The sequence below is a fragment of the Mus caroli genome, chromosome 4, assembly GCF_900094665.2.
Source record: "Mus caroli chromosome 4, CAROLI_EIJ_v1.1, whole genome shotgun sequence".
Taxonomy (NCBI): domain Eukaryota; kingdom Metazoa; phylum Chordata; class Mammalia; order Rodentia; family Muridae; genus Mus; species Mus caroli.
In genome coordinates, this window is record NC_034573.1 from 55,769,555 (window position 1) to 55,786,741 (window position 17,187).

Here is a 17,187-nt window from a genome sequence, read left to right on the forward strand (position 1 = left end):
TAATGACCCTCTTATTCTCTCTCATAGCTCAGATTAAAATGCAAACACTTCCTTGGTTTTATCCTCTATCAAATACACAGCTCCAAACAAAGCATTGCATATGTGGCTTAGGTTATTGCTCCCACAGCATAGAGTATCCTCTGCTTGTCTTCAAATTTTAATATCACCACATGAAAGGTCGCTAGGAGATATTTGTAAGTAAAATAAGGTTGGTTTTATGAGTACTACTGATGTTGGGTAGAAACACCTGAGGGCATCCTCAGGCATCTCAGAAGAAATCTGAATTGGGGAAGTAGCTGAGTTGCTAAGGCATTATCCATGAAAGCCTGAGGTCCTCTCTTTGGATCTCCAGCATCCACAGAAGAAACCTAGTGATGAATGTCCTGTAATCTCAGCACTGGGGAACATGGAGATCCAGGGGTTTGCTTGCCAGTAGGTCTAGCCACATTCGTAACCTCTTGGTGAAGAGAAAGACTCTGTCTCAGAAAACTAGGAGGAGAATGAGAGAGGAAGACACATGATGTCAACATCTGGCTTCTACATATACACATGCACAGGTGCACAAGAACCTGCACACACATGCATGCACACACACACAAACACAAGCCAATCTTTATAAAAGAAATGAAGAAAGGAACCTGCTGTAGGATATAGGGAGGTCTCAGGAAGCTCTAGGTTGGGTGCAATGGGGAAATGACCCCTCATGATTAAATAGTCCAAAGGATCTCATTTATAATAATTAGACACAAACATAAAGCTAACTCTGCAATTGGGAAAGAAGTAGCTGTCACTGATTTTAACCAGAGGACAGACACCATTTTAGATGGCAAAATGATCCTGTGATGACAATCTCAGGATGATGGTGCCTAATGTTGATATTTTGTGAGGTCATTCATTCCAGATAAGACATTCTGGCCCACCATGAGCATCAGGCCAGTTTGTTCAAGTGGGAACTACTACTTCTAGCAGTCAGGCCAGTCCTAAGGTGTCAGCAGCTGCATTTATCTTTAGAATGGGTGTTCCTGTAACTTCTGCACCCACAAGCAGTTGTGTTCTTTCTGTATGTCATGTGAGATTGTACATCTGTACTCAATATCACTCTGCTTCAGCCCTTGCTCCTCTGAGGGTGCATGCTCATGTGGCATCCTTGGGCTTTTGTGACAGTTGTCCCCAACTCTCTATGCTCCCTTAGCTGTAATCTATGCCCAGATCACAAAGAATTGTACAGTTCTACTGCATCAACCCTCATTCTTCTTTGTCTTCTTTCTTTACAAAGGATTGCTTTGTCTGGGGTTTCAAATTTCTTCCTTGGGTTTGAATGTTTCTACTGTTTCCCATCTAATTTCCACAAAGTTAGGTTGGGTTAGGGTTAGAGATAGGGATTAGTGTTAGATTTAGGTTTAGGCTTAGGGTTAATGTTTGAAGAATTTGTGTTACCAAAAGAAATATATGTTTTCAATTTACTAACCATTTGGCCCTGAATCAGAGCAAACAGGAAGTGGGGATCAGCCATGGAAGATAATAAATGAGGCAGAACCTAGATTCAGAGCCAAGGGTGAACTGAAAAGAATACTGTATTTCTCATTGTATCTTCTCGTCTTGTTTACTGTGGCTGAGGTCATGTCCCGGGTGTCATTGGAAAAGAGCCAGGGTTTGAATGTGTACAGGAAAAGAGAAATTAATTCCATCCTCACTTAACCATATTAGATTATGATTGGGACTGTGTGTGTACGCTTGTGTGTGCCTGTGTGTTTGTGCATATCTGTGTGTATGTACACACATGAGTGGGTGTTCATATGTGTGTGTGCACTGGTGTAGGTGTGTATATTTACGTGTATGTGTGTGTGCATGTGTGGGTGTGTGTGTGTGTGTATGCCTGATATCGACCTTGCATGTTCCTTGCCAGAGTCTGTCCACTGTATTTGGAAACCAGGTGTGTTCTTTAGTTGGAACCCAGTAGGATAAGCTAGAGGCTGGGCTGGCCACTGGCAAGCTGAGCCCTAGGGATCTGCCTGTCTCCATCTTCCCAGTGCTGCTTTTAAAATCAGGAGACACTGTGCTCTACTGTCCTCCACCAAGCTCTACTCCTTTATTGATCTGGGCATCAAACTCAGGACCTCACACTACATAGCAAGCTCTTGACCAGTTGAGTTGTTGTCCCAGCCCTGGGCCCTTTTTGATACAGCAGTCAGTCTAGCTGAATACTTTAATGTTTGAAACTTGGACTTTTCCTTCCTCCTTGAAACTATTCTCCCAAGAGACTTGGAGAAAGAACAACCCTCTTATTCTCTCAAATAACTCAGATTTAATGTAAACATTTCCTTGTTTCTCTCCCCTACTAAACCCACAGCTTCAAACCAAGTATTGCATTAATGATTTAACTTGTTGGTCCCAAGTCATGGAGTAACCTTTGTTTATCTTCAAATTTTAATATCACAACATGAAAGGCCACTGGGAGCATATTTGTAAGTAAAATAGGATTGGGTTTAGTAGTACTACTGATGTGGGGAAGAAACACCTGAGGGCTGCCTGGTGCATCTCAAAAAGAACTTGATCTGGGGAGGTAGCTGAGTTACTAAGGCATTTTCCATGAAAAACTGGGGACCTCTCATTGGATCCCCAGCATCCATAGAAGAAGCCTAGTGATCCAAGTCCTGTAATCCCAGCAGTGGGGAAGCAGAGGCAGGGAGATCCTGGGGTTTGCTTGCCAGTAGGTCTAGCCACATTCGTAAGCTCTTGGTGAAGAGAAAGACTCTTCACCAAGACTCTTCAACATCTGGCTTCTACATATACACATGCACAGGTGCACAAGGACCTGCACACACATGCATGCACACACACACACACACAAACACAAGACAATCCTTTTTTGTACTTTATTTTATATATATTTTATATTTTCCCCTCTTTAAGCCCCCCTAGCCCCTCCCCTCTCCTCTGCTCACCAACACCCACTCCTGCTTCTTGTTCTTAGCATTTTCCTACACTGGGGCACAGAGCCTTCACAGGACCAAGGGCCTCTCCTCCCATTGGTCACTGACAAGACTATCCTCTGCTACTTATGTGGCTGGAGCCATGGGTTCATCCATGTTACTCTGTGGTTGGTGGGTTAGCTCTGGGGGTACAGGTTGGTTCGTATTGTTGTTCCTCCTGTGAGTTTGCAAACCCTTCCAGCTCCTTCAGTCCTTTCTCTAACTCCTCCATTTGGGACCCTGTGCTCAGTCAAATCATTGTCTGAGAGCACCTATTTCTGTATTTGTCAGGCCCTGTTAGAGCCTCTGTCAGCAAGCACTTATTGGCATCTACAGTAGTATCTGGTTTTGGTGATTGTATTTGGGATCCATGCCAGGAGGACCAGTCTCTGAATGGCCTGTCCTTCAATATCTGTTCTACACTTTGTCCTCCTATGGATATCCTATGGATATTTTGTTCCCCCTTATAAAAAGACCAAAGTATCCACACTTTGGTCTTACTTCTTCTTGAGCTTCATGTGGTCTGTGAGTTGTATCTTGGTTATTTTGACCTTCTGGGCTAATATCCACTTATCAGTGAGTGCATAGTATGTGTGTTCTTTTGTGCTTGAATTACCTCACTTAGGATGATATTTTCTAGTTCCTACCATTTTCCTAAGAGTTTCATAAATTCATTGTTTTTAATAGCTGAGTAGGACTCCACTGTGTAAATGTACCATTTTTCTGTATCCATTCCTCTGTTGGGGACATCTGGGTTCTTTCCAGCTTCTGGCTATTATAAGTCTGTTATGAACATAGTGGAACATGTGTCCTAGTTATATGTTGGAACATCTTTTGGATATATGCCCAGTGGTGATATAGCTGGGTCCTCAGAACAATAAGTTCTCTTATTGTTGAGAATAGTTTTTGCCATCCTAGGTTTTTGTTATTATAGATGAATTTGCAAATTGCTCTTTTTTACTCTATGAAGAATTGAGTTGGAATTTTGATGGGTTTGCACTGAATTTGTAGATTGCTTTTGGCAAAATGTCCATTTTTACTATATTAACCCTGATCATCATCCAATTCATGATCATGGGAGAACTTTCCATCTTCTGAGATCTTTGATTTCTTTCTTCAAGACTTGAAGTTTTTCTCATATAGATCTTTCACTTTCTTAGTTAGAATCACACCAAGGTATTTTATATTTTGTGACTATCATGAGGGTGTTGTTTCCCTCCTTTCTTTCTCAGTCTGTTTATCCTTTGAATAGAGAAAGGCCATTGATTTGTTTGAGTTAATTTTATATCCAGTCACTTTGCTGAAGTTGTTTATCAGGTTTAGGAGTTCTCTGGTATAATTTTGGGGGTCAATTAAGTACACTCTCATATCATCTGCAAATAGTGATATTTTGACTTCTTCCTTTCCAATTTGCATCACTTTGACCTCCTTTTTTTTTTTTTTTTTTATCTAATTGACCTGGCTAGGACTAGAAGTATATGTAGAATAGGCAAAGAGAGAGAGGGGAGCCTTGTCTCATCTCTGATTTCAGTGGGATTGCTTCAAGTCCCTCTCCATTTCATTTAATGTTGTTTACCGGTTTGCTGTATATCACTTTTACTATGTTTAGATATAGGACTTGAATTACTGACCTTTCAAAAACTTTTATTATGAAGGGGTGTTGTAATTTGTCAAATGCTTTCTCAGCATCTAATGAAATGATCATGTGTATTTTTTTCTTTGAGTTTGTTTATATAGTGGATTACATTTATGGATTTCCATATAATGAACCATCCCTGTATCCTTGTGATGAAGTTTACTTGATCCTGATGTTTGATGATTTTGAATTGTTTTTTTGGATTTTTTTTTGAGAATTTTATTGAGTAGTTTTTGCATCAATATCATAAGGATCATTGGCTTGAATTTTTCTTTCTTTGTTGGTTCTTTGTGTGGTTTAAATATGAAAATAATTGAGGCTCCATGGGAAAAATTGGGTGGTGTTCTTTCTGTTTCTATTTTTTGGAGTACTTTGAGGAGTGTTGGTATTAGGGCTTCTTTTAAGGTCTGATAGAACTCTGCACCAAATCCTTCTGGTCCTGGGCTTTTTTAAGTTGAGAAACAATTAAAGACTGCTTCTATTTCTTTAGGGCATATGGGACTATATAGATCATTTATAAGATCCTGATTTAACTTTGGTACTTGTTATCTGTCTAGAAAATTGTCCATTTCATCAAGATTTGCCAGTGTTGTTGAGTATAGGTTTGATTGTTTTTTTAAAGTAGGACCTAAATTTTTTTTTTTGATTTCTTCAGTTTAAGTTGTTTTGTCTCCCTTTTCATTTCTGATTTTTTTTAATTAGGATACTGTCTCTGTACCCTCTAGTTAGTCTGGCTAAGTGTTTATCTATCCTGTTGATTTTCTCAAGGAACCAACTCTAGGTTTGGTTGACTCTTTGAATAGTTCTTTTTGTTTCTACTTGGTTGATTTTAGCCCCGAGTTTGATTATTTCCTGCTGTCTACTCTCTTGGTTGTATTTGCTTCTTTTTGTTCTAGATCTTTCAGATGTACTGTCAAGCTGGAAGTGTATGCTCTCTGCAGTTTCTTTTTGGAGGCACTCAGATCTATGAGTTTTCCTCTTAGCACTGCTTTCACTGTGTCCCATAAGTTTGGTTATATTGTTGCCTCATTTTCATTAAACTCTAAAAAGTCTCTAATTTCTTTCTTCTTTTTCTTCCATGACCAAGTTATCATTGAGTAGAGTGTTGTTCCGCTTCCATGTGTATGTATGCTTTCCATTGTTTTTGTTGGTATTTAAGACCAGCCTTAGTCCGTGGTGATCTGATAGGATGGATGGGATTATTTCAATTTTCTTGTAGATGTTGAGGCCTGTTATTTGACCGATTATATGGTCAGTTTTGGAGAAGGTACTGTGAGGTGCTGAGAAGAAGGTATATTCTTTAGCTTTAGGATAAAATATTAAACGAGTATATGTTAAATCAATTCGGTTTATAACTTCTGTTAGTTTCATTGTGTGTCTGTTTAGTTTCTGTTTCCAGGATCTGTCCATTGATGAGAGTGGGCTGTTAAAGTCTCCCACTCTTATTGTGTGAGTGACAATGTGTGCTTTGAGCTTAGTAAAGTTTCTTTTATGAATGTGGCTGGCTTCCATTAGCATTGATATTCAGAATTGAGACTTTTCTTGGTAGTTTTTTTCTTTGACGAATATGAAGTGTTCTTCCTTAACTTTTTTGACAACTTTAGGATGAAAGTCAATTTTATTTGATATTAGAATGGCTACTCCAGCTTGTTTTTTGGGACCATTTGCTTGGAGAATTGTTTTCTAGCCTTTTAGTCTGAGGTAGTGTCTGTGTTTGTCACTGATGTGGGTTTTCTGTATGGAGCAAAATGTTGACTCCTTTTTAAATATCCAGTCTGTTAGTCTATGTCGTTTTATTGGGGGAATTGAGTCCATGGATATTAAGAGGTATTAAGGAATATTAATTGTTGATTCATGTTATTTTTGTTGTTAAAGGTGGAATTATGTTAAGATGGCTATCTAATTTTTGGTTTATTAAAAGGTTACTGAATTAACTTTTCTAGGGTTTAGTTTCACTTCCTTTTTGGAGTTTTACAATAACATGTTGATTCATGTTATTTTTGTTGTTAAAGGTGGAATTATGTTAAGATGGCTATCTAATTTTTGGTTTATTAAAATGTTACTGAATTAACTTTTCTAGGGTTTAGTTTCACTTCCTTTTTGGAGTTTTACATTTATTATCCTTTGAAGAGCTGGTTTTCTTGAAAGATATTGTGTAAATTTGTTTTTATCATGGAATATCTTGGTCTCTCTATCTAAGGTAATTGAGTGTCTTGCTGGGCCTAGAAGCCTGGGCTGGCATTTGTGTTCTCTTAGGGTATGTATATTTCCAGGATCTTCTGGCTTTTATAGTCTCCGGTGAGAAGTCTGGTGCAATTCTGAATGGTCTGCCTTCATGTGGTACTTGACCTTTTCCCCTTACTGTTTTAATATTCTTTCTTTGTTTTGTGCATAAGGTGTTTTGATTAAGTGACGGGGGAATTTCTTTTCTGGGCTAATCTATTTGGTGTTCTGTCTGCTTCCTGTGTGTTTATGGCCATCTTTTTTTATTTATGTCAGGAAAGTTTTCTTTTATAATTTTGTTGAAAATATTTACTGGCCTTTTAAGTTTGGAATATTTGCTCTTTTCTATACCTATTATCCTTAGGTTTGGTCTTCTCATTGTGTCCTGGATTGCCTGGATGTTTTGAGTTAGGATCTTTTTGCATTTTGCATTTTCATTGACTGTTGTGTCAATGTTTTCATGGTATCTTAGGTACCTGAGATTCTCTCTTCTATTTCTTGTACTCTTTCGGTGATGCTTGAATCTATGACTCCTGATCCATTTCCTAGGATTTCTATCTCTGAAGTTTTCTCCTTTTGTGATTTCTTTATTGTTTCTACTTCCATTTTTAGATCCTGGATGGTTTTGTCAATTCCTTCACAGTTTGGTTGTGTTTTCCTGTAAATGTTTAAGTGATTTTTGTGTTTCCTCATTAAGCCTTCTCCCTTTAAAATCTGTTCTCCTGTATTTCTTCAAGGGAGTTATTAATATCCTTAAAATCCTTTATCAGCATCATGAGATGTGATTTTAAATCCAAACCTTGCTTTTTCAGTTGTTGGGGATATCCAGGACTTGCTGTGGTGAGATAACTGGATTCTGATGATGTCAAGTAGCTTTGGTTTCTGTTTGTAAGTTTCTTGTTCTTGCCTTTTGCCATCTGATTACCTCTGGTGTTAAATGGCTTGCTGTCTCTGGTTGGAGCTTGACTCTTCGGTGCATCTGTAAGCCTATGCCTATACTCCTTGGAGAACAGCTCTATCCTGGCTGAACTTGTGTATAGAGCGCCGTGGAACAGGCCAAGCTCCAGGTGTATATGGTGACTGAAGGGATCCTGTCCCAGCTGCTCCATTGTTTCTGTGCCCCGGGCACCCTTGCTGGTCCTTCCCTGGAGTGTTAATGGAGAGAAAGTGGCTATTTCACTTCCCATCCTGGGAGTGAAAGCACTCCTGGGAGAACAGCTCTTTCCTGTCCTGGCCTTTGCACAGCTGACAATCTTTATAAAAAGAATGAAGCAAGGAAGTCCTGTAGAGTTCAGGGATGTCTCAGGTGCTCTAGGTTGGGTGTAATTGGGGAATTACACTTCAGTGATTAAATAGCCCATTGAATCCTATTTATAATAAGTGAACACAAACATAAAACTAAGTCTGCAATTGGTAAAGTAGTAGCTGTCACTGATTTTAGCCAGAAGACAGACACCATTTTAGATGGCAAAATGATCTTGTGTTTGCAATCTCAGGATGATGGTGCCTAATGTTGATATTTTGTGAGGTTATTTATTCCTGATAAGACATTTAGGCCAACCTTGAGCATCAAGTCAGATTTTGCAAGTGGAAACTCCTAGATTTAGCAGTCATGCCAGTCCTTAGATGTCAGCAGCTGCTTTGATCTTTAGAATGGTTGGTCCTGTCACTTCTGCAGCTACAGGTACTTGTGTTCTTTCTGTCTGTCATGTAAGGTTGGGCATCTGTCTTCAAAATCACTCTGCTTCAGCCCTTGTTCCTCTGAGGGTACATGCTCATGTGGCATTCTTGGGTCTTTTTGACAGTTTTTCTCAACCCTCTATGCTCCCTTAGGTGTAATCTGCTCCTAGATCACAAAGAATTGTACAGTTCTACTGTATCAACCCTCACTTCTTCACTGTCTTCTTACTTTACAAAGGAATTGCTTTGTCTGAGGTTTTGAATTCCTTCCTTACCTTTGAATGTTTTCACTTTTTCACATCTCATTTCTATCAAGTGTTTGGTGTTGAAAGGGAGAGGATTTAGTTTGAAGTCAATGTTCAGTGTTGATATGGAATAACCAAAATTTTTTGTACCTTTCTCTTGGTTGTATTCTTTTGAGATATGGTAGCATTGTCAAGCCTTTTTTTCTTCAACAGAGTCTTTGATTGGAACTCTTACTTAACTATATAAGGATTCCCAATGATAGCTTAGTTTCTGAAAAAAATTTTTTTTCTCTTAATTTCTTGCCAAGAAAATGAAAAGCTGGGCATGGTGGACCATGGATGTAGTTGAAGCTACTTAGGAGGCTTTGGTCAGAGAATGATTTGAACCCACAAATCAGGGCAATTGTGGGGAGGGAGGTATTTCATCATAATTTCTTAGGTTTCTCAATAGTGTTTTGCCATCTTATAGCAAACTACAGCAAGAACTCCTTTCATGTGTCCTGAGTTGAACCAATTTAATCTATTGATCTAGGGTCCAGAGTATTCTATGGGAAGCTAGAAATCTTTTTCTTTTTATCCAATGTTACTCTAATTATCAAACCTTCCCCCTCACTATGTCATGAAAGATATTGAGCAGGCATAGCCTTAGAAATATGTGTCTCTCCTTTGCTGTGTTGAAAGAGAGACTATGAATGTAGGAATCATACAGCAAGTGTCATGCTCCCGTGGTCCTCATAAAGCACTAAATCAGGGCTTGGGATCTCTGTTACAGGACCTAAGAGGTCCCCTCATTCACTCACTATCAGCTCCACATTTTTTTTCTGGACACAAAGACATATATTTAAGTGCAAGGATAATCATTTAATGAACAGGAAGAGGAAGAAATTCATGGAGAATTGTCATGGGTGTGTCAAAGAGAAATTTAAAGAATGTCTTTAATTCTTGGTGAGTTATCCTAGGTAACATGCTGGAGAGACTGGGATTGGACTTCTCTGTGAGACAGGATGGAATGCAGATCACAGAACTTATATAGGGAATGCTGTAAGGATAGGAAGGGATGATGGTGGAATCCTGGTGAGAAGTCTCCACTCAACACTGTAAGCCAGGAAGAAAGAATACAGAAACTCATTAAGCACTTCTTGGATTGACTTCGGGACAGAGAGACTTTCTATTATATAGCACAAAGGGGATCAAGAAATGGATCTCCCCTTGCAATCTAACTGGAATTATTTGCCAGAACACAGGGATGAAAGTCAGAAAAAAATGACCGTAATGGAAGATCTGAGGCTTGTTTCCACAACCTTTCTCATAAGAAGCTCTGAAGAATGTTAGGTAAATTGTAGAATAATGATAAAAGCCTTGGCTACTTTTAAAGACTTCACACATTATATGAGTGAAGTCTTGGACTAGATGAGAAGGGAGGGCCAGAGGAATCTGCTCCAAAGGCTGCTTGAGAAGTAGTGATCAGGTACCTCTACTTGCAGGTAAGAAGCCAAGGTTGTACAGAGTTCAGATTAAGATGTTATTACCTCAAGTGTGATGTGTGTGTGTGTGGGGGGGTCCACAGACACTAAAGGGCAGCTATACCACAACCTGCCATTCTGTCTGTTAGTGATATTGAACCCATCGCTGAGCCTTTTTTAAACAACCATACATCAACAATGTAAAACTCAAATCCTTGTTTGCCTAGGTGCTTGGGTCACTTTACTTCAAAGCTCAAAGTAGGACTAGATCACAAATTCAGATTATTCAAATCCAATTTTCAAGCTTTCCTCAAAGATTCCTTATCAAACTATTTTTATTGTAATTGGGTGCACAATGCTAATAATATTGGAAGGGCCTCTCCATGACCAACAACCCCCTCCTCACCCTCATTGGATATTGCCTACTTCTAGGCTCAGTCCATTCTTCATTTTCAGGCCCAGAGGCAGCGATCTGTAGTGTGAGAACAAGCACATGTTCAGGTACCAGATCCACTTTATTTCTCCAAGAATAAGGATAGGACTCTCTAGCATTCAAATATGACTGGTAGCCAACTTCCTTTGTTTCCTCTATGATAAAATATTCAGGATGAGAAAAATAAATGAATCCTGACTTATGGGTATTGGATAGGTCAATGATATTTTCTCTAATGATTCCATGCTTCTCACATAGTTTTGCAATCTCTTCCTTGATGTCTGAACTCAAATCTGGTTCTCGGCCTGTGAGAAGAGCAACAGTGAGTGTAACAGCTGTATTGTGTGCATTGACCACAGCCTGAGTGAGGGGACAGGGGCTTCCCCATAAGGATAGGAATATGTTTGGCAGCATTATTTACAGGCATTTGTATGATCTATCCTGGATCTGGCATCCCTAGAATATCTGTCTGTCTCACTGAGAGATTTTAGAGTGCTTCTTCACTATTCTTGAGGGATGATGTAGGTGAGCATCAATCTTCAGGAGGTGACAAAGAGACAGGACCAAGCTGGGAAGACCATATTAAAGCTAGAGGTTCTTCGTTCGTTTCCCACCCCATGATCAGTGTCTATGTGAAAATACTTTACCATAGAGCCCCATCAGCAAGAAAGTTTCCCCATCCTTTTTGTTAATGAGATGAGTCATAATATAATTATCACAGTTTGTTGTAAGTATAGTAAATGTATTGAATCCATCATCTGTGGAAAAAATGGAACACAGTTCAGAAATTTTTTGTTCTGCAGGAAATTTGGGATACCCTTTTCTTGTTCTACCCCAACATAAAATCACTAAAATCCATATCCTGGAAGAGATGGGTAAAGTGTCTGTGCATTTCTGTCTTTAGCTTTCTGAACTTCAAGAAGTATCTCCTAAGAAAAGGGACTCTGAGAGCTCCACACCACTAGTGAACAGTCAGCCACAGCAGCACCACTCTCTCATCGTATCCTAGGCTTACCTACCTCCCTCAGCATCTTTAAGCAACATGTTTGTATCTTTTATAAATTTGCTGTATCAAAAGTCCACTGCTACACCCTGAGTAATGTGTACCTCTACTATCCACCAGACAGTATCAGATAGATTCCATTTTACTAGTAGCTGCAAGTTCCAGAGTTCAAACTCCAGCAAAACACACACAACAACAACAACACACATATACTCACACACACACACACACATAAACTAAAGGTATTAAGTTTTACTAATCATCTTGTGGATGGATATATAGATTTTATGTACTCACAAGTCACAGAATATTCACCAGCCTTTTCTGTTTTGTCAGCAACCAAAGATATTTCAGAGCACTCTTCATCTATTCTGTAAAACAGAGTGAGCTGGTATGTAAGGGATTTTGATCTGGATGGCTTCTTGACCCTGTACTCTGTATATATCTCCAGTTTTGATTCCATTTAACTTTTGTCTTTTTTTTTTTTAAATTAGCAAAAGGCTTTTGTTTGCATTATTTCCTTTATATCTGATACTTTGGCAATCACAAATTTGCCTAGTATTTTAAAAAAAGAAAACGACAATCACTTCTCATCTTTATTACAACTGCAACTACTTCCAAGTTTCACCAGTGCCGGGCTTAAGCAAGGGTGTAGATTATCAGCCAGATTTCCACCATCTGCCTCAAATTAACACTCTGTAATGTTTCCTGATGTGGTTCCCAGTACCACACGGGAGAATTATTATTATCGCCTTACTGCAGGAAAACACAAGTAGAATGGGGTGGATGTCTTTGGATAGCAACTAGTAAGAAAAATTTAATTCATGATCGCATAATCTTAACTTGTGATAATCTATTTCATTAATATGGTTTCAGAAGTGTCTCTGACCTTTCCTTAGTGAACTCCTAGTGAATTAATTCCTGTCACCAACTCTTGTCTCTGACTTTTGAAAAATCCCTGCTTATGAGACCTTTGTTCAGTGTCAAATGGAACATTCTATTTTAGGATACAGACTTAGTATGTGTGTACACATGTGCATACTGAGAGGCATCTCTTCCCCCAATCCCTAGTTTCTGTAGGTGTATTAGTCAGGGTTCTCTAGAGTCACAGAAATTATTGATAGTCTCTATATAGTAAAGGAATTTACTGATGAGTTACAGTCTGCAGCCCAATTCCCAACAATGGTCCAGTAGTAGCTGTGAATGGAAGTCCAAGGATTTAGCAGTTACTCAGTCTCACACAGCAAGAAGGCGAAGGAGCAAGAGCAAGACTCGCTTCTTCCAATGTCCTTATATTGTCTCCAGCATAAGGTGTAGCCCGGATTAAAGGTGTGTGCCACCACACCTTTAATCCCAGATGAAAGGTGTAGCCCAGATTAAAGGTGTGTGCCACCACACCTTTAATCCTGGATGACCTTGAACTTGTAGATTAATCTTCTGGAATCCATAGCCACTATGCCTCAAGATCTCCATACCAAGATCCAGATCAGAAACTTCTATCTCCAAGCCTCCAGATAAGGGTCACTGGTGACCCTTCCAATTCTGGGTTGTAGTTCATTCCAAATATAGTCAAGTTGACAACCAGGAATAGCCACTACAATCCACCCCTTGTCAACTTGACACAAATAGTATCTCATGTTCACATGAAACAATAACAAGGTTGTGAATATGCCTAAAATGATATAACTATCCCTCATACAATCGCAAATACATTTGTAAATTTACAATGGGGCATTGTCCCTTGGGAACATTCTTTTAGTGTCTCAACTTAAATACAAATTGGTGTTAAACAAATTGGAAGAAAGACAAATATATTCGTTAGCAAAATAAGACAGGGGCATTCATATTACTTTATAATCCTCGTTTCTGCAACTGGTTACATGGCCTTAATTGGTATTTATAACTACCTTCCTCTACTACCCATTCTGTATTTCCTTCACTTTCAGCCAGCACCTCAGCAGGTCTTGGCTCTTTTCCTGGAGGATTGACCCATACCTTCATTCCTGATGGGTCTGTGTCCTTTGTCATCCTGTTTGAATTAGGCTGTTGTAGTTTCCCATTGACTTTAATCACAGGACATGGTAGTACTAAGAAACACCCCAAGGGATCTCCTACATTCCAGACATAATCTTGCTTACCTCCATTGTGAAGAGGTAATCCAATTTCCCCATAGTAATCTGGATCTATCACCCCTCCTAACACTGTTATTCCTTCTTTTGGCCTGTTGGTCTAAGGACATTAGAAGCCCAAAATGACCAGGGGGAAGTCTAAGCTTCCAGTTCAATGGGATGTTTGTTGTAGCTCCTGGTAGGAGCACTCCCCTCTCTGGAGCCAAAACTTCTAGGCCTGCAGAGCCTAGAATTATGGGGACAGGAAGCAAAAATTTTCCTAGAGGGTCACTAGGAGTGATAGTGAGTCCTATCCTTGAGAGTTCCACCCCTTGATTCCTGGAAACCATGGATCCTGGCTATGGGGGAAACTGTACCATATATCGAATGCTGATTCAAAGCAGATACTGCCTTCTGAAGAACTCTGCCCCAGCCTTCTATGCTATTACCACCAAATTGGCGCTGTAACTGCGTCTTCAAAAGGCCATTCCATCTTTCTATCAGACCAGCTGCTTCAGGATGGTGGGGAACATGGTAAGACCAGTGAATTCCATGATCGTGGGCCCACTGTAGCATTTCTCTGACTGTGAAATGAGTTCCTTTGTCAGAAGCAATACTGTGTGGAATACCATGACGATAGATAAGGCATTCTGTCAGTNCATGNATGGTGGTTTTAGCAGAGGCATTACGTGCAGGAAAGGCAAATCCATAACCAGAATAAGTATCTACTCCAGTAAGAACAAAACGCTGTCCTTTCCCAGAAGGAAGTGGTCCAATATAGTTAAACTGCCACCAGGTTGCTGGCTGGTCACCTCGAGGAATGTTGCCATATCTGGGGCTCAGTGTTGGTTTCTGCTATCGGCAGATCTGGCATTCAGCAAAGCAGCTGTAGCCTGGTCAACCTTGGTGAGTGGAAGTCCGTGTTGCTGAGCCCAAGAATAACCTCCATCTCGACCACCATGGCCAATTTGTTCATGTGCTCACTGAGCAATGATAGGGATGGCTGGGGAAAGAGGCTGACTGTCCACAGAATGGGTCATCTTATCCACTTGATTATTGAACTCCTCCTCAGCTGAAGTCACCTTTTGGTGAGCATATTACAAATATCTTCACATCCTTTGCCCATTTGGAGAGATCTATCCACATACTTCTTCCCCAGATGTCTTTCTCACCAATTTTCCAATTGTGATCTTTCCAAGTCCCTGACCANCCAGCCAATCCATTGGCTACAGCCCATGAGTCAGTGAATAATTAATTATACATCTGGCCATTTCTTCTTACAAAAAACTGTAATACCATGTGTACTGCCCGAAGTTCTGCCCACATGAAGATTTCCATTCACCTGTATCTTTCAGGGTTGTCCCAGGAAGGGGTTGTAATGCTGCAGCTACGCACTTCTGGGTGGTGCCTGCATAACATGCAGAGCCATCAGTAAACCAGGCCCTAGTCTTCTCCTCTCCAGTCAGTCGATCATAGGGAACAACCCATGAGGCTATAGGCACATGCTTGGCAGCAGATGGCATTCTAACAGGAATAGAAACCACAGGCATTTGAGCAACTTCTTCATGTAACTTGCTTGTGCCTTAAGGACCTGCTCTGGCCTGATCACGTATATATCACTTCCATTTGATAATAGACTGCTGCTGTGCACGTCCCACTTTATGACTTGCAAGGTCTGATAGTACCCAGGTCATGATGGGTAGTTCAGGTTGCATAGAAACTTGGTGTCCTATTGTCAAATGTTCAGTCTCTACTAAGGCCCAATAGCAGGCCAAGAGCTGTTTTTCAAAGGGAGAATAGTTGTCTGCAGATGATGGTAGCTTTGCTCCAAAAGTCTTTTCTGTGATTCACCTACAGGGGCCTGCCAGAGGCTCCAAACAGCATCTCTATCAGCCCCAGACACCTCAAGTACAGTCGGGTATGCTGGGTTATATGGCCCAAGTGGTAGAGCAACCTGCACAGCAGCCTGGACCTGTTGAAGGGCCTTCTCCTGTTCCAGGCCCCACACAAAGATAGCAGCTTTCTGAGTAACTTGGTAAATAGGCCTAAGTAATACATACAAGTGAGGGATGTGCTGTCTCCAGAATCCAAATAGACCCACTAAACGTTGTGCTTCTTTCTTGGTTGTAGGAGGGGCCAGGTGCAATAACTTATCTTTCACCTTAGAAGGAATATCTCTNCATGCCCCACACCACTGGACTCCTAAGAATTTCACTGAGGTAGATTGTCTTGAATTTTGGTTGGATTTATTTCCCATCCTCTGATATAAATATGTGTTACCAATGATTCCAAAGTGGTTGCTACTTCCTGCTCACTTGGTCCAATCAGCATAATGTCATCAACATAGTGCACCAATGTGATATTTTGTGGAAGAGCCAAACGATCAAGATCCTTTCTAACTAAATTATGACACAGGGCAGGAGAGTTAATATATCCTTGATGCAAAACTGTGAAGGTATACTGTTGTCCTTGCCAACTGAAAAAAAATTGCTTCTGGTGGTCCTTATGGACAGGTACTGAGAAGAAGGCATTTGCCAGATCAATAGCCACATACCAGGTGCCAGGACATGTGTTAATTTGCTCAAGTAACGAAACTACATCTGGTACAGCAGCTGCAATTGAATTTACTACCTGATTTAGTTTTCGATAATCAACTGTCATTCTCCTTGATCCATCTGTTTTCTGCACTGGCCAGATAGGAGAGTTAAAGGGAAATGTGGTGGGAACCACCACTCCTGCATCCTTCAAGTCCTTAATAATGGCAGTAATTTCTGCATTGCCTCCAGGAATACGATACTGTTTTTGATTCACGATTTTCTTTGGCAGAGGCAACTTTAAAGGCTTCCATTTAGCCTTTCCAACCATAATAGCCCTTACTCTACAGTTCAGGGAACCAATATGAGAATTCTGTCAATTTCTGAGTATATCTATCCCAATTATACATTCTGGAACTGGGGAAATGACCACAGGATGTGTTCGGAGACCTACTGGACCTACTGTGAGTCAGACATCAGTCAAAACTCCATTAATCACCTGCCCTCCATAAGCCCCTCTCACCACTTTGTGTCTTATAGAGCTGGTAAAGGGCGTATCTTCTGGACCTTCCCATTGTGGAAGATTAGGTTTTACACAATATATCCACTCTAGCATTGCAATTTTCCTAAGTCTTAAAATATCTTCATCAACACTAAGCCACGGAACATCAGGCATCTCCAAGTCATTTCCAGTAGGCCATCTCTTTTTTTTTTTTTCATTTTTTATTAGGTATTTCGTTCATTTACATTTCCAATGCTATACCAAAAGTCCCCCATACCACCCACCCACTCCCCTACCCACCCACTCCCCCTTTTTGGCCCTGGCGTTCCCCTGTACTGGGGCATATAAAGTTTGCAAGTCCAATGGGCCTCTCTTTTAAGTGATGGCC

At 40.3% G+C, this 17,187-nt stretch overlaps 1 protein-coding gene across 1 annotated transcript in view; it reads right to left on the reverse strand.

Annotated features, from left to right (window-relative positions):
- Window positions 1-9,711: 9,711 nt before the first annotated feature.
- The window catches only part of LOC110293325 (major urinary protein 1-like), a 10,927-nt gene continuing 3,451 nt past the window's right edge, over window positions 9,712-17,187 (reverse strand). Inside the window, exons 3-7 of the mRNA XM_021161197.1 lie at window positions 11,953-12,026; window positions 11,300-11,410; window positions 10,852-10,957; window positions 10,646-10,740; window positions 9,712-9,851 (exon numbers count right to left, since the gene is read on the reverse strand). Of these exons, the coding sequence (XP_021016856.1) occupies window positions 9,712-9,851; window positions 10,646-10,740; window positions 10,852-10,957; window positions 11,300-11,410; window positions 11,953-12,026 (526 nt within the window). The remainder of the gene's footprint in view (window positions 9,852-10,645; window positions 10,741-10,851; window positions 10,958-11,299; window positions 11,411-11,952; window positions 12,027-17,187) is intronic.